This window comes from Hetaerina americana, unplaced genomic scaffold (assembly GCF_022747635.1).
Source record: "Hetaerina americana unplaced genomic scaffold, ioHetAmer1.1.p SCAF_13, whole genome shotgun sequence".
NCBI classification, from domain to species: Eukaryota; Metazoa; Arthropoda; class Insecta; order Odonata; family Calopterygidae; genus Hetaerina; species Hetaerina americana.
The window spans coordinates 11,959,775-11,982,065 of record NW_027286403.1 but is presented as its reverse complement, the minus strand read 5'-3'; the positions used below and the strand labels follow the sequence as shown (position 1 = coordinate 11,982,065).

Here is a 22,291-nt window from a genome sequence, read left to right as displayed (position 1 = left end):
GTAGCATATACCCTTCAGAATTAAAAATGATCCATGTATTTCCCCAACTTAACTCATAAATCATTAATACCCTTAACGTGATACCCGACCTACCTAGAGGTAGTCGATAGCAGACGATATTCTATCTAAATTCAGTCTTCAAGGAAGCATAAATGAAAAACACAGGAAAAGAGACTTACTTAGGCTCAAAATACGGCAAGTATCTTTCATTGCAATCTTCTGTGATAATTCTTCTTCTAGAACCGCCGGTTTTGGCAAGCTACAAAACACTTCGTTGACCTCAGTCTCGGCCGACAGCTATGCTCCAACCGCTCCAACTGAATGTGACGGCGGACGAAGGTGAAATAAGTATTGTATTTCAAATAGGCAGGGAAAGATGGCAGGGATAGCGTTTTGGAAAGTAGCTGAGTAACGTAATGATAGAGTGCGCACTCACAGTTCGTGTGTAATCAATAGTCCACACTTCGTTGTAGTTTAACTGTTTAATCTCATTAGAAGAAATACTTTTTAAGTTAGCCACAGTAATTTCGGTAAAACATAAAGAGAAATGTTAACTAAGGTTATGTAGTTATTTGACTCAAGTGCAAGAGAGCTGTCAGGAGATAGGTAGTATTTTCAGTGACTCTTTTTATATGAAAATCGATGAACAAAAGTAAAACTAGTTTTTGTGGGTAAGAAAAAGAGACGTCTGTCATTCAGGCTGTCTTGACGGCTAATAATAAGCACCTTCTACTAGTGTCCATAGAATGCGGTTCCATGTGTTTCATATAACCTAAGTGGCTTGCCGTGTTAAGAGTGTAACGGTTTTATTTATATTATTTGAGGAAGTAATAGTCCATATTTTTACCCCTCATTGAAGAAGCCACTCATCTTGCGAATACTAGTAATTTGTGCCTTAAGTTCAACCTGTACCCTTTTCTTGTGTCGCAAGTACTATCGGCAATGGCCAGTAGTAGGGCACACTTAGAATCCAGGTGGTACAGTGACGAAGTTATGAAACCACTTCGAAAGCAGAGAATGTTATACCCAAGAGGAAGGATACCGAAATATAGCAAGAATATATTCCTCCTTGGAGCATAGATAGTTATTGAACAAGTACGGATTCCTTAAAAATAAAAACTAAAAGATCCGTTTATCAAATACTGATTCGTTGAGAGAGTGGCATTGTTAGAATGTATTTATCCGTTCTTGGAAGTATATGGCATTCTCTTTGTACTTTAAGTCCTGGTGCTTAATATGCCATTGATGACGCTTGCATTGGTACTAGTGAAAAGAAAGTTAACATGGAGGGCCATTTGGATTTATTTATCCAAGGGACCACCCGGATTTTCCTAAACTTGGCAATCTTAGTATAAAAAGCAATAGGAGGTTAATGATTTGATGTGGAAGTGAAGTATTTTAATCATTTTTAAATGAACAGCTAATCATCATAAAAAATCTTTTTGAAGCTTCTACCGTCTTCATCATTTGAGTGTGCTTTCTCCCTTCATCTTATTTGAACATACATCAATTATCCATTCATCTCATTCCAACTTAAATGGAATTTTCATTCAACCCAGTTTTTTATATAGAACTTGTGATTGAATTGGTGCCACCAAGCCTGATGAATGAATTCCAGGTAGATGGTTAACAGTTTAGCATTAGTATTTCCAAACTTTACATCATATTTAGTGTGCCATAGAAACTGAATTTGGCTTGTAGCAATGTTGTATTAGGTGAATTCAGTATATTTTTGGAGCGAAAGATAAGTATTATTTTTTATTCAATGTTCCATTTTGGTCTGCAACTGGGCAATCATTAAATTCTTTTCTCAAATGCTCAATACTTCCTTGAAAAATGTAGTTCCGTGAGGTTGGTTAACCTAATATCTTACATTTATGGAACATGATACTAGTCTGATATAAAAATTATATCTGGGTCCTGCCAAGTTAAAAATAATGATACCATTGTAGCTATTTGAAAATATATTTATTGGTTTAAATTGTATTTCCCCTAAAAATGCCCCACACCACTGCCAACACAAAAGACAATAGATGTTAGTGTTCTCCATGGAAATTTCGGATATGTGGACATTGAGGCGTATTCAACAATTGCACACAAATTGATGAAGTTGAACGATTTTTTTCTTCTTATTATCTGGATATATGGTACATAAATCCTTCCTATTTGGTATTTTCCCTAAAATTTGAAAACTAGCCCTGTAATCCCTTTATATAAAAGTGGAAAAAGGTAATATATGAAATTGTTGGCCAAACTATGCAATCCACATTAATTACAGTATTCCAAAGTATAGTGGTTGATAAGCTATCCTCAACACAAAACGATATTCTTTTTGATATGAGAAACATTAAATAGAAGTAAGAATGTCGACCTTAAGTGACTTTCAGAATCAAAGTTTTTGGTCTTGACATGAACAAGTAGGTTAATGAGGGTAAAAAATAACAGAAACTTTTCACTTCCGCACACTTATAATGTCCTACGACCATGGTTTCGATGCTGCGCATCATAATCAGATATTTTTTACCCTCATCATGAAGGAATTCCACAAAGTTAAGCCTAAAACTGTTAAATTTATCAAGCAGGTTAATTTTGTTTTTGTAGATTTTACTCAAGGCTTTTGACACAGTGAACCATACTGTGTTATTATTGAAGCTACAGGGATATTTAAAACATTCATGGGGCTGATAAGCTACCTAACCACCTGTCAGGGTTATTTATTTGAAGACTTTTATTGGGGTGAGATTGAGACTTAGTCCCTGCTTCCATCTAACCCATGTAAACAGTAAAGTCAAGTACAAACACCCAAGCCCTAGGAGGAGGTAAATCCATCTCTGCGGTAATTATACCAGCAATCTATGGGTTGGCAGGCAAGGATATAATCATGTCTCCACTAGGGCTGGCAGGTTGTGATGAAGTTAAAAATTTATATCAGTAAATACATCCAACAAATAAAATCTATTCTTATATACTGTTATCCCTTTGATTTTTTATTGTGATAAACTTTGGGAGGGTCGCGATAGTCCAGTGGGTAGAGCGTTGGACTGCTGACCTGAGGGTTCCGCGTTTGAATCTCGGGCAAGGCACTCTCGGCACCTGCAGCTCCACCCAAGCTAAAGTGATTTTTTGGGTACCAGGTCTTCCTGGGAAACCATAACCGGCACAGGGAAAAGAACTGGCCCCCCTACCCTGATGTGTAAATTTTCACACGCCATATAGGGCTTAGTACTGGGTGATCTCTACCATCACCTACTAAACCGACCTTCGGGTTGATTACTGTGTTAATGGTTTTTTTAAACTCTGGGAATTACTATATTGATGTGATACAGTGTTTTAAAAGTCTCAGCAATTGGTGCTACACTAATAGTATGAAACTTAACCTTAAAGGCTATACTACTGTCTTTCAATCAAAACAAGTCACCTACTATGAGTATCGATTATGTATTAACCCTTTAAATAGGGTAGATGTTTTCTTGTATGGGAGCAAAAATACTGCACTTACCCAAATTCAGACTGACACTTTTGAAGTGTTTTCACAACTTCTGGATGCTGTATTCCCCTTTTAATTCTAACTTGTGTTTTTCCAGGATCTTTAACAATATTAGTTTTGTAAATATTGAAAAAAAAATTTCTGGGGGACCCCCATCTAATGAGCAATAATGTTGCACCAAACTTCTATTCACTGCTGCTCAAACCCTTTTTGCATTTTCACCAAACCTAAGAGTCAGTGTTTTATACCTCCTGATGAATCAATAAACCTGAACTAATGTTGACAGCCGACTTAACACTTTCTTTTATACAGATTAAATAGGTCTGCACTAAAATTTGGAGAACATGAACACTAAAATTCATACGAAGGTTTCTGTGGCGTTGAACTGCTTGTCTCTGCATTTCCGGGTTTTCCATTCGCGTTAGTTGTCTTCGGGTGATTGTAGTTTTGCTGGCCATCCTGCCTGCGTCTTCAGGTCAAAGGTATTTTTAGAAGCTTTAAAACTCTCTGAAAATGCTGGCAGGGTGGCCAGCAAAACTGTCATTGCCCAAAGACAACTGACGTGGATGGAGAACCTGGAAATGCAGAGACAAGCACATCATAAACACTAAATGGAAACTCACACTTAGTGCACTTTAAGAGCCCTTCTACATGTTTAACCTTATTTCACCTAGTAAAATAATGAAGCACTGTTTGACATTTGGATATTTTTCAGATATTTCAGTTTGACATTCAGATATTTTTCTGAGAACTTCCTGCATGCTCTTTGGAACCTGGTACTGCTCTGCTGCTCTTTGGATTGTCATTTTCTTACTCTTGACTACATCTAATGCTTCTTTAAGACAATGTTCATCATTCCTTCACTATTGACACCTACCACAGGCTTTCTGATAGTGCCTGGGCATTTTTAGAATAATTTCATAACTCTTATAATCTGGGTATGAACAAACTAGCAACATTGTAAGATCATTTTCTCTTCAATGACTTAAGGGGATGAGATGTCAACTGAAGCTTTGTACACTTGTCTCAAGAATACCTGAGTTTCAACTGAGTTCCTAATTGTATTGTACAGTAACTATTGCAAAAGAAAAGGCTGATCTGCCAGTGAACCTGAAAATGTTATAAAGGGCGGGAATAAATAGCTGACTTGTAGCATTTATGTTATTTTTCTACAAAATTTCAATTTGCAGAGGAGTGTGCACATGACCAAAGTCACCCATCAGGCAGAGCTCTACCATCTCTTCCCTCGCCTACCGCATCCCAGTCCCCAATCATCAATAAAGTTTTTCTTCCAGCTCCATTTACAATCATTTCATCTATCTAATCCTAAACATTACCTTCTTATTCCTCCCTATAATTGCTTGTCAATGTGTACTCCTGGATTACTACTGGATTGACAGGGTCTGCCCTTATTTCGTCAAATACATCATGTCATTGACCTATTCCAAGTTCACTACCCTTCTCCCCAGTTTGCTATTCAGTACTATGGCTACATCATGTTATATCTTCACCCCGCCAGTATGCATAAACATGACTATCGCTCCAATAATCCCCATTATCTTTCCATCCCACCTCACATAGGCTTAAAATGCTTATATTTACTCCCTCCATCTATTGTTTGATGTTTTCTAACTTCTCTGCTCGCAGCATCGTCCTAGCATTGCAAGACCCAATTCTCAATACCGAATTCTTCCGTTTTTTTCTGGTGTCAGCTGCCCAAATCTGCAAGGAATGCATGTGATGATGACCACAGAGACCTTGCCTTCTCCATTGCTAGGCAAGATACTTGGCTCCGTGGACTTAGTCTCATAGTTGCCCGGAATCCTTCTGATATCAGGTTCATCATTATTTCTTGGTAAATGTAATTGAGGTGATTTCTCATTGCATTCCTCAGTGATGTTTTTACATGACACCATCACTCATATGGCCACCCCAATGGTGTCAGATGCATTTGCAGCCACCTCACTGAAGAACATATGCTATGTGGAATACCTTTGGTCTGGCTCTTACCCTTCGACCTATATGCCATGGGCCCTACTTGGAGTAATTGTCATTGCTCTTATCAGCACAGCTCCATGGGTCACAGACAAGCCCCTCCACCAAGTCAATATTGTAGTCCTTGGGGAGGGATTGGTCGTTAAGTACCTGAAAATATCAGAAGTCAAGGCAGTTAACTCTGCAAATGTGTGAATGAGACTGTTAAAAGAAGAATTATGAGGATTTAGACAAGTGGCGCTGGATTGGAAAGGAAGCCAAATGCATTAGGTGATGGAGATGAATGCGAAGAATACAATAATTTACATAAAGGTAGTAAAATAAATGAAATTTAGAGTAATTGAAATTGTTGAGTATCCTGGGAAAAGTGTTTAGCCAAGTCTGGACTGAAAGAGTATGGAAGTATGCATTGGGCAAAATCTTGGAGAACGCAATGTGGTCCTATACCTGGAAGGAGAAATAAAGACCATCCCTTTGCATTTCAGGAACAAATTGAGAAATTTGTGGAACTGAGGGAAAAAATTGAAAATGTCAATTAGGAGACTGCATGAAATTGGCTGTAAGAAAGAATATTGAGGATGGTTTTGAGAGAATACGTAGCGAATGTGAATTCATTGAATGCTACAAAAACCATCTATGATACTAGTACTGAAATGGTAACAGTGCCAAAAATATCACCAAGACTGTTCAATTTATGTTCAATTGTGTGATATGTATGGATAACCCAGTGCAATGATTTTAAATATAACCATCCTGTGTGTTAATGAAACAATATTGCTGAGGCAAACAAGGAGAGCCCCAGAGGGCTTCAGTTAAGGAGAATGGAGAATGAAATTGAGGGTAAATGCATTCAAAATTAAAGTCATTGTTTGATAAGGTGATTTGGGAAGAATTGCTAAATAGTGAGTGCATAAATTTAAACAATAGAAATAGTAAAAGTAATAATAATAGCGGTAGGATATTAGTGAAAAAAATTAGGATAAAGATAGAGAAAGGACTGCAACTTCCCTGCAAAAGGTTGTTGGTATCATGTAGAGTAGGTACATAACTGAAAGCCGAAAAATACTGCATGCAAACTGCATTGTAGAAAAGTTTACCCCATCTGATGTCGTTATATGAAAGTGGAACTTCAGTATACAAGGAAAAGCATATATGCCACCTCATTGTGGCAAGTACTTTGGGTGTGTTTGTAGCAAAAATAGGAGAGATAGGTTAGCAAATGAGCATTTTCTGAAGGATGTGACTTAGATACATTGGTAGCAGTCAAGTACGAGGGTAGTTTGAGAAGTCTGTATGAAGTGAGAGATGGCACCACTTTATTGCACCACCACGCCATCAAAATTAACAAAACGGAACCAAATCAAAATCAGTCTTTTTCGACTACCTGCCATGAAAATGAAGGGTGATGATCATTACTGTTTTTGAATTATAAATCAACTGTAATCATTGAGGGCCTTCTGCAAAGCATAACGAGAATTTATTCTTTAAATTTGCCAATTACTGAATTGAACTAAGTATTCAGATCAGTACTGAAGAAGCTTGATCAAAGCAAATTATTAACAAACAGAAATTAATTTAATCCATAAGCCCACTGCAAATATAACTTTAACCTATTAAGATTTTGGCAAAACACTGGCAAAACTATCACATAGCGGGGGGGGGGGGGGGAAATCAAGCATGCTTTGCAAACAAAACTTTGAAAACTTTTATCTTCACAATGACTTAAGAGCATCTTTTTCTGCTGTACGCAGGAACAAGAATGAGTCACCCATAGATAGATGTAACAAAGAGGGAAAGGTTCCAGATCAATAGGACAGTACATTGCACATCCAAGATTTTGGATGCTATGCTTGGAGCACAACTTCCTGTATCTGCTCAGCACAGCTGAACATTCACCAGTCATGGAATTACATTCCTTCCTAGACCACTGCTATATGAAGCAACACACTGTGTCAGTGAAATTACAGAGCGCATGGGATGCTGGCTGCCGAGGTGTGCTATGCTGTTTTTGGGGCTTAATACTTTTGCTAATACTCCTTGCCTCATCCCTTTCAATCTGAAGCCTGCGAGGGGAAAAACAGCAGTGTGCAGATGAGAGGGAGGCAGATGCTGCATTTTTCCCATGGAATTCATCAGGCACAAAAAAACTGCAGAAAATATGATAACATTTACTTCTCAGCCACCTGCTGATGCCCACCTAAGTGCAGGAATTTCAGTGAAACAAACATTGGCCTCAACTGGGATTCAAAACCAGATCCCTTTATGTTAAGCTGATAGTTACTTGAGCTAAATAGGCATCACCTTAGCCATTACTACACTTTAATGAATCATACAAGTTTTATAGATGACTTGAACGATTTATGTTGAGACAGGAAAGAGAGCAGGTGATTGGTGATTTTGGCCCGTGAGATTCTCACCATAAGCAATATTTTGTCTAGGGAACAGAAGAGCATATATGAAACAATGCATGAAAGTGAAGAGACTATATAAATACTAAGCAGAAGGGACGAAATATAAATGAAGTAAAATTGGACTGTCTGGTGTAAAGGCAACATCAGTTCTTCTATTATGCTAATTATGCTTATATTATAGACTGCTATATGGCATTAGACAATGTGTGTCGAGACTTAAATGAACATTATACAAGACATTTTTAAAAAGACAAGATAACTAAACAAAGCCATTGTTAATTTTACATATATACGAACAAATTTTTACCCTATTTGCAGGGTAAATATTTGGAACTGACGAAAACGGAACAAGAGCCACAGTAAGCCAGTGAAGTGTAGCCAGAATAACTATCCTTCCTCAAAATACTTCTCTCTCATGACATAGTCACATGACAAGCAATGGGATGATAGGAAAAAGCTTCAATGAAAACTTTTTGATAGCATTAACACTAGAAATTGGCATAATTTTAATGTTCTTTAATAGTACAAGTTTCTCAGAGAGCATCCCTAATTCAGTAATATCTAAAAACTAATTGAAATATTTGATTAAGTACCATTTTTCACAATTTCGACGGACAATCTGCAAAAAATCATGCCCTCTGTAGATTTACAATATAGGAGCAGACACGAGACCAAATAGGTACTTTGCTTTTCATAAATTGTGCAGATTTATTTAGCCCTCCAAGCTACTTGAATTACCATTTGCCCAAAAAAGTGAACACACTAGATCTTACAGTAATACCTATGGCCATATTTGTACGTTTGATCTTTTAAACATTGGCAACTATTCATAAATGCATTAGTAAACAAGGTAATGGAAGTTTTCAGAACACTAAGTAGGATAACACAGCCAAAATTCTACCAATATCTAGGGCAAGGGCCATATACATAAAGAGTTGACATTTTAAAGTTATGGAATATCCTAAACCATTACCTTCAGAATGTATTTTGTTTGAAACCAATGGATAGATTACTTTTTTGTAAATGAAAATGATCAACTAGATGATTTAAGCTTTTGTACAGGCATGAACGAGTGTTATATTAAGAAGTATTCCACTGACCAGTACAGAGTTGAAAAGTCATAACACTTTGTTGTTAAGAAGAAATACTTCCATGAAGGAGAAGTTATAGATGTTGGCAAGACAAGGAAATGTAGCAAACCAGTCTGCAGAACCATGTATGTCCACCTCCACATCATTCCACCTTGTTATTATGTTTGGAGCGTGACTAAAAACACACTATTTTGGGTTTACGTTTACGTAATGATATCAAACAATAAAAGAAACTATTAACACGGAAAGACTCATCTTTACTCATTTTACACTACAAGACATCAATTTTGTAGGGTTACACAAGCTGAATAGGATTTTTTCAAACATGCCAAGTTAGAAACTGCAACTCCAATAATTTTAACCATTTTTGCGTAAAATACATTAGGTTTGTAATGATGAACTGAATTTAAGCAGCATGGTCAACCTTCTGCATGTAAGCTAGAAGATCTATGACACGCTGGGAGTAGCCATACTCATTGTCATACCTATGAATGGAAACAAATTTAGAATTAATGCAAAATTCCATTGGACAAAAGATAACTTCAATCATGATCATACCAACAATATCACTTACCAAGTAATGAGTTTCACGAAGCGACTGTTGAGGGCAATTCCAGCCTTAGCATCAAATATGGATGAGTGCTGGTTTCCAATTAAGTCAGATGAAACTAAGTCATCTTCTGAATAGGCCAAAATGCCCTGAAGAGGTCCATTTGCTGCTTCCTTTACCTTGGCCTTAATTTCATCATATGTTGCTTCTTTTTCCAGCCTTAAAATGAAAGAAAAAAGTTTAACATGAACATCATCAGAAGACAAGTACTACAAGATTTTGAAGTACATTCATCCCACAATTCCATAATCTTAATGAGATGCTCACACACCTGACAGTGAGGTCAACCACTGATACATTGTGCACTGGAACACGGAAAGCCATGCCTGTTAACTTTCCATTCAATGCTGGGATAACTTTTCCTACAGCTTTGGCAGCACCAGTGCTAGCAGGAATGATGTTTTGTGCTGCTCCACGGCCATCACGCCACAACTGTAGAAGAACATTTATAAGTCATATAAGGATGTTTTCATGGAGTTAAAATTATCTTTAAGTGGCTGGATTGAAAAATAATTTTCCAATTTCCCAAACAGCAGAAAATCATTTGTATAAATTAAAGAATGAAGTGGGTGGTATAAAATTATAGTGCCATTGAGAAAATATTTTCACATTTAAAACTTAGAACTTATGGATAGAAAAGTGGCTTGGAAGCTTCATGTTTCAGCATTAATACTAGTAGTTACTAAGGGAGGCAATCAGCATCAGAGGTCATCTGTGCCAGAAGGGATAAGTGGATAATCTGGTAGAGGTTGGATGCATAATTTGTGTTGGATGGAGGGAGGGTAGAGAGAAACCAGAAGTCGACATTAACCTACCCTTAATAAAATGTTACAAGGGGTACACAATTGAACATCGTATCGGATGGATGGGGTACTCGCTTAAATTGTTCTCCACATAGCACCCGAAGTAGGGATCAGGGCCCCAAAAAAAATTTGGCCACCATCAGAATTCAAACCAGGGCCCTCCCATTGGGAAGCCAGTACATTAACCACCACACCATCCTGATCTCTTTCAGCATTGGTTCTCCATCCAACATTTTAAACTTGTTTAACACAGTTCAACCCAATTTGGGGATCGAGCCCATAGATGTGGAATAGTAAATTTGTGAAACAAACCATCATGCAAGCACCTCCAAGCAGAATTGTTTTTTAAATTTCCAGCTTTTGGAATTGGTTTAACTACCTCTAGGGGAAACTAAAATATGAAATACCATTATTCTATCAGGATACTGAAAGCCTTCTTTCCAGGGGATATAATTCTATTACAGTTTGTCACAAGCGACACTACCATGCTTACTTCATGGACGTACTACAAGGGTTTTAAGAATCTCACCTTTCCAGAGGGTCCATCAACCACCTTCTGGGTAGCTGTCATGGCATGAACAGTGGTCATAAGACCTTCCACAATTCCAAAGACATCATGGATAACCTTTGCAAGAGGAGCAAGGCAGTTGGTGGTGCAAGATGCATTAGACACAACATTCATTGATGACTGGTATGTTTCATGGTTTACACCAAGCACGAACATGGGGGCATCAGCACTTGGGGCAGAGATGACCACCTTCTTGGCACCACCCTGAAAATGACCCTAGAGAGGAAGAGAGATAACTTATTAATAATAAAGCTTTAAGAAATTTATTGTCAACCTAGAGTGGGACATTGCATTGGATATTTTCAATAAAAAATGAAATAGTGAAGTCTTTTTTGCCAGTTAATTTCCATGAAAATATCTGAAGTCTCTCTGAAAAATAAAAATTTCCAACATTGCGCAAAAAACTAACAAGTTAGTTTTCCTTATTTTCACTATCATACAATAAACCAGTATTAATCAAGTTGCACATTTCGGTCCATTTCAGTTACTAAAGTTTTTGTGCAACACTTCCTCACATCAGATAGAGTACAAAAAATGACGGGCAACCGAACTCTTGTCCAAGGAATTAAATATCCCAAATGTGTCAGTCCCTTGGGCTGCCATTTTATTTCTCAATCCTGCTCACTTCAGGCCTGCATTACAATTGTTCACAGCACAAGGAGAGGAATTTTAATCTTAAAAGAAAGCAACTAAGTTTTAAATAAGAATAATAATACAGATTCCTTGGGTGCCAAACAGGATTAAAATGCAAAATATCCGGCAAAAACAGTTGTCTGCTTGCATACAAGAATACTATATTGGCTAATGAGCTAATGCTATAAGCCAATACCTTGCTGTATTTTGCAATGAAAATAAATCACCTATCAGGTTAAATTTGAGTTCCAGAACTAACTCCATATCTCTGGGTTATACAATACACCTTAGAGAAGTGTGATTTGTACTATTTTAATTGCAGTCAAAAGAAGTTTCCATTAAGTTTATTCCGATGCCAACTTTTAAAAAGTTCTCACCAATTCACATGAACTATTAAAATCGCACAAACATGCAAACAAAAACAATTCCAAATGAAATTCAGATTAAATGATATAAATAATATTTTGAAGTTTTACTATTTCTGATAAAATAATAAAATGATGCATCAGTAGTTTGAGAGATTATGTACCTGCAACTCAAATGGTGAGAAAAAAATATTACCCAGGTGAAAAATTTATAGTTGGAGGGGTTATTGAAAAGTTATTAGAAAACTCCTTTGGAAAGAGAAAATCCATTACTAAGCAATTGCCTGTATTACATGTGACGTAAGGAACTGATTCCCAGCATAGAATAAAATGTGAAATGCCAATGAAATGGGAAAAGAAGTTATGCATTATTTTAATTATGTAACAGTACCATAAGACTTGGTTTAGAAGGTTGAATAATACTGCTTGATTAAATTCAAGACGGCAATGGAAAACTGTAGAGCACCAGTCATACTCATCAGACAGGCTAGCCCACCTGCCTTTGAATCACTTCTGAAAAAGAATTCACTCCTCAAAAGACAGTAGTTCCTAGACCAGGAGAAGTTCAGTGGCCCATAGGGTACTCCATTGCAATAATGATGAAAATGGATCAGCTAAGAGCATCGACAGACTCCTACTAGTTTGGACGACTACCATTAGTTAATGGAAAGCTAAATTTATTTTTACCATTATTTTTCACTCAATTCTAATACAATTGCAATGTTTTATGCATTCTGGAGTGTGCATGGGTACCAAGAACACTTCAGGATAAAATCAACAAAATTACTTTTCCCAGAAAATGCTCAAAACTTTCAGGTGAGAGAGTCTGCTTAACCTATTAATATGGTATTTACTCTACTGTAATAGTGGTCAATGCAAAGCTGCCCCTCTCTCCAGAGTACTTTAATAGTGAACTTGGAAGCAGCGAGTATTTTGAAAATTAAATCGTACAACTAGTAGTGCAGAAAAGGAGAAGACTTTAATAAATTTTATTTCATAGTTATTCCACATTTACACAACTTTCATCATACCCTAAAACTGCTGCATTTTGCTTGTAGCCCACAATTTTTCTAAAAAATTAAAGAGGTAGGTTGGCTTCACTGAAAAAAATTTAAATGCCACAATATAAATGAAAACTATCAAAATTATCAGTAACAATCCAAGTGAGATTTACCAAACCAAACTAGGGTTAACTTCAAACATTTTTATAAAAAAATTTTAATCGCTCAGGTAATACTGCAAATAGTTGACAAATATAGACAGCTTCAAATTATTTAGCTAGGAACTTAGCCTGAAATTTCAGTTACAAATTAATTACAGTGGCCATACAAAAACTATTGTAAAACACAAGCATGAGGTTTCAGTGAGCATTAAATTAAAAAAACAACCTGTGCTATTATATACTAATTTATAAAGTGAACAACTATAAATAAAAAGATTCTTTTTCCATTCATATCCCTTGCTATCCATTCACCACTGAGATACAGAGTAGCCAACTTTGGCATTATCATTGGGTTTCTCCAAGGACAAACCATAAAGAGTTCACCAATGCATGATTCAACATTGCAACCATTAGGTTGGCAGATGAAGTGCATTACCTACCAGGTTAACGTGACTACCTTCAACAAGAATTAAGATTCTAATTCACTAATTTTTTTCCAAAATCAGGATTTAAAGTGTAACTTACACACAAATGCACACATTATTTAAACAATGGAAGTCCTTATAGAACATTCAACATTACCCATCTTCAACTACACAAGTAAAACTTCGACTAACATCTTTGATTTCATATTATCTAATCAATAAGTATACAGATTTCACTTACAGAAGCCTTCTCAATGGTAGTGAACACACCAGTTGACTCAACCACATACTCGACACCAGCAGAGCCCCATGGAATGTTCTTTGGATCACGCTCCATGAATACTTTGATAACCATGCCTGAATAAAATTATTGTAAATGAATCAAAACCAAAGAAATTCCACTTTTTAACAGTGAACTATTTAAGAATCTCATTGAGGTAAAACTTGAGGATTGCTTCCTCAATGCCACTAAAATGACTTCCATATAACAAAAAAATTAGTCATAAAACTTGTTTCGGAGTTTGCAAAACTGGTGTAAATAAAAAAAATTAAACCATTGAATTATCTTTCAAAGGAATAAATAATAAAACCGATAATGTGTAAATATAAGATACTTTATATAAATAAAAAGTCCACTAGAGGAAAACTACTTCAAATTTCCAACTACAGAAAATAAACTCTTAAGGTAATAGAAACAAACGGGTACTAGAAATAAACTCACTACTACTAAACTACTGGACAATAATTGAAAAGCAAAAACTGAACAGGAAATTTATGGTCTCACCTATCATTTTTGTATGGCAATTTACAGTTCGAGCTAGCTTGGCATATATTAGCAGTTGTTCTCAAGAGTGAGCAAAAATAGTTTTACGGTAAACTAGTAGGGTACTACCAACAGAAATTGTTTCCAAAGCAGACCCTTTTCAAATTTTGTAAAAGCCTGGACTCCACTTTCATAATGCTGATATTATTAGCCATGCTAAATATTATACCATATATTATCCATTTAAATCTCATTTGCAGATTGGAATTTAAAAATGAAAAGAAACTGAGGCAATATCTTTGTATTTCACTTTCATTTTGGAGCTTATTCCTTGATCAATTTTAAGCCACCATACCATCTCGCTAATATTGTTGACTAGGCGGTACATTTTAAAATCCCGGAAAATTAACCAAGTTTCATATAGGCTGCTAGAAGAAATGATACCAGGCTACCTTCTGTGTGTTTAAATTTGAGTGAAAACTGAAATTTGAAATCTGTTCATTTTCCGAAAAATTTCCAACCGCCCAAATTTATTTTCCATCGCACCCCTTCAACAATCAACTTCCATGCTTGCCACTGGACTCCCAGAGTTCCTTCTCATTAGAGAAAAGCTTGGGCATTATCAGAAATAAAACTTTATGCTTGTTTCACCAAAATGGATAAACCCTATTCAAGTAGGTACTGGCTGCACAAAATACTAGCACAATGCACTGTGCTTCAAAAAGTGGCGAGATAATGAACACATTCTGTGGAATAATTATGGATCAAGATAAACAACAAGTAGTTCGAGTGAATCTTAAGATCAGTTTCAATCAGTCAATCCCTAATAAACAATGTTTTTTAGTACCCTGCAAGCCACCGCAAGAGAGATAGCAGGGGGTGAATACAAACCAAACTAATTTCGACCCGAATAATTTTAACCCTACCACAGTCAGACTTATTCTGATCCCTTATCTTTTGTGGAAAAAAATGGAATCTTAAATCTATCAGTTCTACACTGAACATCTCTAACATGACCTCACCTACTGTAGTATGATTCGGTTAATAATACATTAACAATAACACATTCATGTAAGATGCTTTCTAACAAATCCAGATTGAACTTAATATTCCTATTGTTGACCAAAATTCAACAACCCCCCCAACTTAGGTAATGCTAATATCCCTAAGCTCCATATGCAAGCTAATTAAATGGAAGGAACATTGAGATGATTCAGTGGTGGCGATTTTAGGTCTAACAATTAACAGGAAATACTGCCATAAATTAACAGAACCACAAGGCCAATCCGAAAAATATCAAAAACAATGCATATGAAAATTGTACTGAATGCATCCATGAGATCAAAATTCTTCCTGAAAAAGTTGCAGCTAGAAAACCAACACTACAAAGAGCCCACACCCCTAATGAAAAAATATGGCAGCAAGTATGACCTTTCAAAGGTCAATCAATAAATGGTACAGTGAATTCTTAAATTACCTCATTGATGTCTGTGTAGTATTCAAACTTAGTTGATCAATAAAAATAGCTCTACGAAATCATATTGAGTATGGAACTATTTCATCTGAACAAGGAATAAGTCTTGGCTACAGACAGGCCTCACTGATGATGAGTGCCTAGCAAGACCAACAATAAATCATGTTACCCATCCACATTAAAGGACCAAGTCAAGATTCCTTGCTGGATAGGTATATGAACATTTGAATTGAAAGTCCTACTAATATTACTCGCAGTGTAACATTGCCTTCTAGAACTACAAAATTGATTAATTACTCGATTTAACAGGGGATATGTTTTTTTAATGAAACTCACCATTGACGGTAATGGATTTATCATCATATGTAACCTCTCCTTCAAACTTTCCATGGGTCGAGTCATGAGTAAATAGGTACACCATGTAGTCTGGTGTGATGAATGGATCATTCACCGCCAAAACCTGGGAAATTCAAGTATATCATTACGAGTCACACAAAAGATATTCTCATTTCACGAATATAAAAATAAAAATGACCTTACTTTGCATTTCTTGCTAATAGCAGCACGGAGGACAAGGCGACCGATACGGCCGAAACCGTTGATTCCGACTCCAGACATGGTTTTTAGGTGGTTTTAAGGATAACAGATTAACTCCTGCGGAAAAAAATGGTGATAAAATTATTTTAAAACCATATATGCTGGCCTTATGTTTAGTAATTTTAATTTGGAGTACGATAACACAGCTGATAGATGAAGGTCGGTCAAGGTCAAGCGGTAACCAGTACGATGACTCCCTCACGTAGGATAATTATTATTCGCCGGAGACGCTACACGAACGTGAAAAGTTAGACTCTCCGCATGATAAAATGTGTTAACAGGGAATACATATTTCAAATGTACACGAAACTACCGAAATTCGCTAACGCGGCTATTTAATTTTCCGTTATAATCGAACTACATAAAAACAAATAATATGAAAACTGCCAGGAATCCAAAAAACTTCAAACAGTTGAAACTTACTATAGAGTAAAGATGTGGACTGATGTCACTACAAGTCTTCCCTGCTCGGTTTCCCGCGAAGCAGTGACGGTCCCTCGGCTGTGTCACTTGAAGGGCATACTAGTGAAGGAGGAGCCCCTAGCGGCGAGACGTCACCATAACCCCCGCCCCTCCTATCGACGTCATGCGCGGACGAGTTTCCTAAGGTTATCGACTCACGTGCCCCAATATACAAAAGCCGCTTTAGCGCTTAAAAAATTCTATACGTTGATATAGAGGCATGAAGATAAATAGCATTAAATATCCTGTTCATTTATGTATAATTGGCTCATAGCAATAGCATAGCAAAGGATGCGCTTCCACGGATGATGATACACTCCATGTAACTTCCGTAATGTTAATTATTTGTCAATTTTTAAAGGATATTTTGCATTGAAGTACCGTGCTAGGGTATTAGATGTTCTATTTTTTCGGGTTAATTAAGAATTAATCACGACATGTTGGCTCATATCAGTACATGATAGAACAATTTTCATGGAGGCAAATATTCTTCCTGAATAAGATGACATCATTGGAAGTCTCGTGAAGAACCTTCGCGAATTATTTTTTGGGATCCTATTATTTGTTTAACCTCTGTGGCACTGGCCTAAGCGTTTCAACAATTCCCGAGAAATTCCTGCAAGGAGTTGCAAAAAAATTAATGTACGAGGTCTCTGCACTTTTGCAATTTTTCATTTAACAGATGCAATCGTAAACCTAAGCTAAAACATACATTAGATAAAATACGCCGCATATTTTCACTGATTATTGAGTGTCTTTTCCTCACTCACTATCAATTAAATGATTCTTATGGATAGAAACGCGGGAAGAACCCAACTATGTGACTTCCAGGTTACATAAACGGCTATAAAAGCCATATAATTTCGTGAACTCTTCTATGAAAATTATCCATGTTACGAAGTATAAATAGGTCCTTTAACATGCTCGCACTCGTGAGTGGAACCACAGATATCCGAAGGTGACCCTTTGACCTTGTCCCCCGGTGCCAAATATCTGTCTCAGCCAGGAGAGTCGAGGGCCATGTCCTTATCAAGGATAGACGCTTTTACACGTAAGAAGCGACCATGATTTCGCAGTTTAAAATTACTTAAACGATATAAATAATAATTTTGCATTTATCATTTTAAAATTGATAGATCCACATTTTACGCTACCCTGCATTAATTACTTCAAAAGCTTTGGTGAAAATTAGTTACCACCGACGCACAATTAAGTAGCATCGAGTATCAGTTTTATTGGGTGCGCTAAAGATGAGACATTCCGTTGATCAAATGTCTTCTACAACCTAGGGACTTTCTAACCTTCAAAAGGCAAAGGTCAAAATATTCAACCATCAGAAATTTCAGACCATGAAAACCTATCACGGTAGTTAAGACTGAATAGTAATGTTCTAAAATTACAGAAGCTACTATCAATACACGTATATCATGCATTCAAGCAGAAAATTATGCCGCCTGCTCAAACGATTCGGAATATAATGCTACACATTTGAATACGGCTGAGACTACAGGCATTATAACATTTTGTGATTATTTTTCTCTAATTTTTGACGACAGACTCGACCGCGCACACTGTCGGTACCACAATTAAATTCCGGACACGGTAGAGTAGGTAGGCCACCCACACACTGAAATGCGGGTGGCGTATATCCAAATTAATTTCATTCTTCGTCACTACCGGAAGGGAGCCCAAAATAACGATATTTTTTGAAATTATGGGAACTGGATCAATATTTCATGTTCTTACATCCATCATTTTTACTCCAAAGAAATACAAGCCTGAATGATGAATAAAAACTGGAACAATTTGTAATCCTCGTCTCATTCGAGAGAAAATAAAATAGTGTTCTTTCATGTTTCTATGACCGCAAAACTAACGATTCCAAGTTCCAAACCTTTCTATGCCTACAGATAGGTCAAATCACGTTCTACTTTCAAAGATTCCCAGGCCACCGAAAACAGCATACCTGAGAGTATTTTTTACCCGTCGTCCAATATTATGAACAATCGTTTGACTCGGGGAGTCACGAGATCTAAGCAGGCCGATCGAAATGAGCCCGTTAACTTAACACGACTATCATCAGTTTCATATGGAAAGCGAACATGGATTTATTTCGTTTCTTCACATGAGAATACTGCTAAGAAAATTTAAGCATCAAGATTGAAGAGGGATGGAGATAGGCGGTCATAGCTCATCTTTAAAAAACATTGATCATAAATAAGTAAAGATCAATAAATGCAGTCCAATGAATATTTTTCCCTCCTCAGATTATCACAGGAATGGGATCTAACGCGTTGATTATCATGAACTACCATTGTAGGAACCAAGGTTTTAAAGTGATTTACTTTCCCTTTCTTCCCTGCCCTTACCAGCCTGTATCATTTATTAAGTAGTCGGTCTTAGGTAATACAAGTAATTCAACTGTTGCCAGCTCAACCTTGTGGAAATTCATTTTAATTAAATGAAGAATACAATGTATCTTTCCACTGTCTGGACAGTGGAAAGATACATTGTATTCTTCATTTAATTAATACAAGTAATATTCTTCAAGCCTAAGTATTAATCAAACTCCTACGGATATTCTTGTTAAATAATGCCTGATGTATTTCCCCAAATACAAGAACATTTATTAGTCAATAGCCTTGATCACTTAGGGCGATATCGAACTGGCCCAACTTGGATGGCTCGTTCCAATCACGCTTGGGGCAAGTTATTTGTAGTGCATCGGATTTAGAATCAACCGAACGAGTTTATAATGGATAGCCAATTTAGGGCTACAAAGCAACTATATGTCATTGTATAATCACTTCCAAGAATTTAACCTGCTCCTTAACGCCCACGGAAACGCAATTTCAACTGAGGTTTCTTCGCACTGGCATTTTATTAGGAGCTCGGTAGAAGTCCGCGTGAACGCAGTAAAAGTGAAGTCACGCCATTAGAGATCCATTTTATTACGATAAAAATGAGTCCCCCGTTTTGGTAACCCTTGGGTACAGGGTAATGCATTATTCATTCATGTTGGCTAAAGATATGTTGTTGGCGGCACGTCGCGCCAATTACATTCTAGGCATTCACGAGAACTTCCTCGTTTCCACATATATTCCTTTCTTCGTCATTTCTCCACCATATTGTTTCATCGCCGGGATTCAAATCTGTCCAACTTATTTTCTATATTATTATCCATTCCATTACCTCAAAAATCCTAAAATCTATGTTCGTCCTCTTTCTTCTATGGCCAGGTTCCAAATACATATCGCTCTACGCAATATATTGACTTTATCAATCGTTTCTCCACGTCTTTACCCAGTGTATCAGTCATCAATTAACTTTCTGTGGATCCCTTTTTGTTGACGTAACTCTTCTCCAATTATGTATGCCCACTACCACGCTTACCTTCTTCTAAAATACTGCCCAAATGCATGAACTTCTACTTTATACCCTCCTACTATAATGCTTAACTTAGCTCTAATAAGTCTCGAGAATCGCATTCATTTTGTCTTCTTGTGGTTAATCTATATTCCTTAACAAAAGCATTGCCCCTTAATAACTATTAGAGTCGCAATCCCCTGGCTGTCTGTCCCTCTGTTACTTGATCATCTGCAAAACTAGCGGACCTCACCTTCCCCCCGCCCTCTCCGTACTCATGTATTCCTATTTTTATGGGGAAAGGATCGTGCGAAATTCCACGCAGCTGGGCTTCGTTTTAGGTGACCTCTACCATTACCCAAAACCGGCCTTTCGATTGATAAGATCATGGTTAATATATATATATATATATATATATATATATATATATATATATATAAATATAAATATATATATATATATATATATATATATATATATATATATATATATATATATATATATATATATATATACACACACACACACATACACACACACACACTCACACATTACGTAGATATATTCCATCATAATAATATTCAAATTGTACAAGCCGTACATACAAATTAGGAGATACGTAAGAGCGCAGGAACTACAAAAAAATATTCTCGTATTGCTGACTGCGAGAGTATTATTTCTAATTCGTAACATTTTCAAGGGCGCGATATTTTTCGGCTATCATTGGCTTAAAAAGTGTTATATAAGAAAAACGGGAAACGATAGAGCACCAGCCCTTTGCAATGCAAGGAGCATATGCCAATGGGCTCACAATTAAAAATATTCCATCCGACGAATGCCGGTGCGAGGCAATGCGCGCGAGCTCATTGCCTCGCACCGGCATATCTTTGGTGCAAATGCACTACGGAGTTACAGAGAGTTACGTTTAAATAATAATTTACATTTAAAATAAGCGCACGAATGGAATATTGTCACGGTGGAAGGGACTTGGCATCTAAGCAATCCACAGCACGCTGGTCCAAAGTTTCTTTCGTCCACACTCGATAATGTTGGTTCTAACTATCGCCTTGTATCGTAGTAGGAAATGGTTGACTGGGCAAATGGCTACAAAAAGTCACGTAACCGATAAAAGTAACCGGCGTATGAGAAGTTGCAAGTTCGAAAATCAAAGAAAGCGTTAATTTTCCTTTCCCGTGATTATCTTTGGTCAAATGATTTCATGCTATTATTTATAATAAAACTTACATTTTCCCTGTTAAAACATTTAATGCCGGTGTTCCTACCCATCTCGGGCAGTGATAATTATTAAATGTTTGCACAGCCGCACACCTTGATATATGGTTTGAAGGTACTGGCATATAAGACTTACATAAGAAATGAATATTTTAATCATTCAATACTAAAATATTTGTCGTCGCATATTCAATTTCACGTAGGAGTGTTAATCCACACAATTTCGAAAGTTATTACATTGTTACTTAAGCATAAGACTGGCGACATGAGCTTAGATCGTCCGTAAAATGCACATCACATCACGAAGGAATATTCTTCCAAGGTTGAATTATGATCACTTATCGCAATGGTGCTTAGCGTTCTGACACATTAAAGCAACAGAAACTTGCCCTAAAACTACATGGAAGTTTGGGAAGAAAACTGATCCGCAAGTGCTATTTACAATAACCCGGTAAACTAAAACATTAACTCACACGAAATGGGATATAATCGCTACCTAAAGTTTCGAACACTCTAATTACAAGTTATTTCGAGGCCTTATAAATAAATGACAAATACAATTAGTATATTACTGTAAAAGCTACCGCTGATCCCGCTACGAAAACACTTTCACTAACAACTATTGGGACGTAACAACTTCTTAGAAAACTTGAATTACAACTTTGAAAATTTAACTAACTACACGAGGGGTAAAAATTACAGAACAAGGACACAGAAAAGCGATTCAATTTTCAAACGAAAATTAAGGGTAATTACTCTTACAAATATTTTCACTTCCACTCACCTTGCAGAAGGTCGCGAAGAGAACATTCAAGCTCAATTTAGCTTTGATAAATATTTTTTAAC

The 22,291-nt window shown here is 36.6% G+C and overlaps 1 protein-coding gene across 1 annotated transcript; it reads right to left on the bottom strand.

Annotated features, from left to right (window-relative positions):
- Positions 1-9,220: 9,220 nt before the first annotated feature.
- On the bottom strand, positions 9,221-16,932 carry LOC139686090 (glyceraldehyde-3-phosphate dehydrogenase-like). The gene is made up of 8 exons (XM_071583251.1): positions 16,808-16,932; positions 16,328-16,441; positions 16,124-16,247; positions 13,792-13,907; positions 10,927-11,181; positions 9,866-10,026; positions 9,559-9,753; positions 9,221-9,469 (listed from the first exon to the last, which is right to left on the bottom strand). The coding sequence occupies exons 2-8, from the start codon at positions 16,403-16,405 to the stop codon at positions 9,391-9,393; spliced, it is 1,008 nt and encodes a 335-aa protein (XP_071439352.1). The 5' UTR covers positions 16,406-16,441; positions 16,808-16,932; the 3' UTR covers positions 9,221-9,390.
- Between the last annotated feature and the right edge of the window lie 5,359 nt (positions 16,933-22,291).

Coding starts and splice junctions, on each gene's coding strand:
- LOC139686090 (XM_071583251.1), bottom strand. CDS start 16,405: ATGTCTGGAGTCGGAATCAACGGTTTCGGCCGTATCGGTCGCCTTGTC. Junction 16,248..16,327: donor CTATTAGCAAGAAATGCAAA/GTAAGGTCATTT, acceptor TGAATTTCCCAG/GTTTTGGCGGTGAATGATCC. Junction 9,754..9,865: donor GTGGTTGACCTCACTGTCAG/GTGTGTGAGCAT, acceptor TTTCATTTTAAG/GCTGGAAAAAGAAGCAACAT.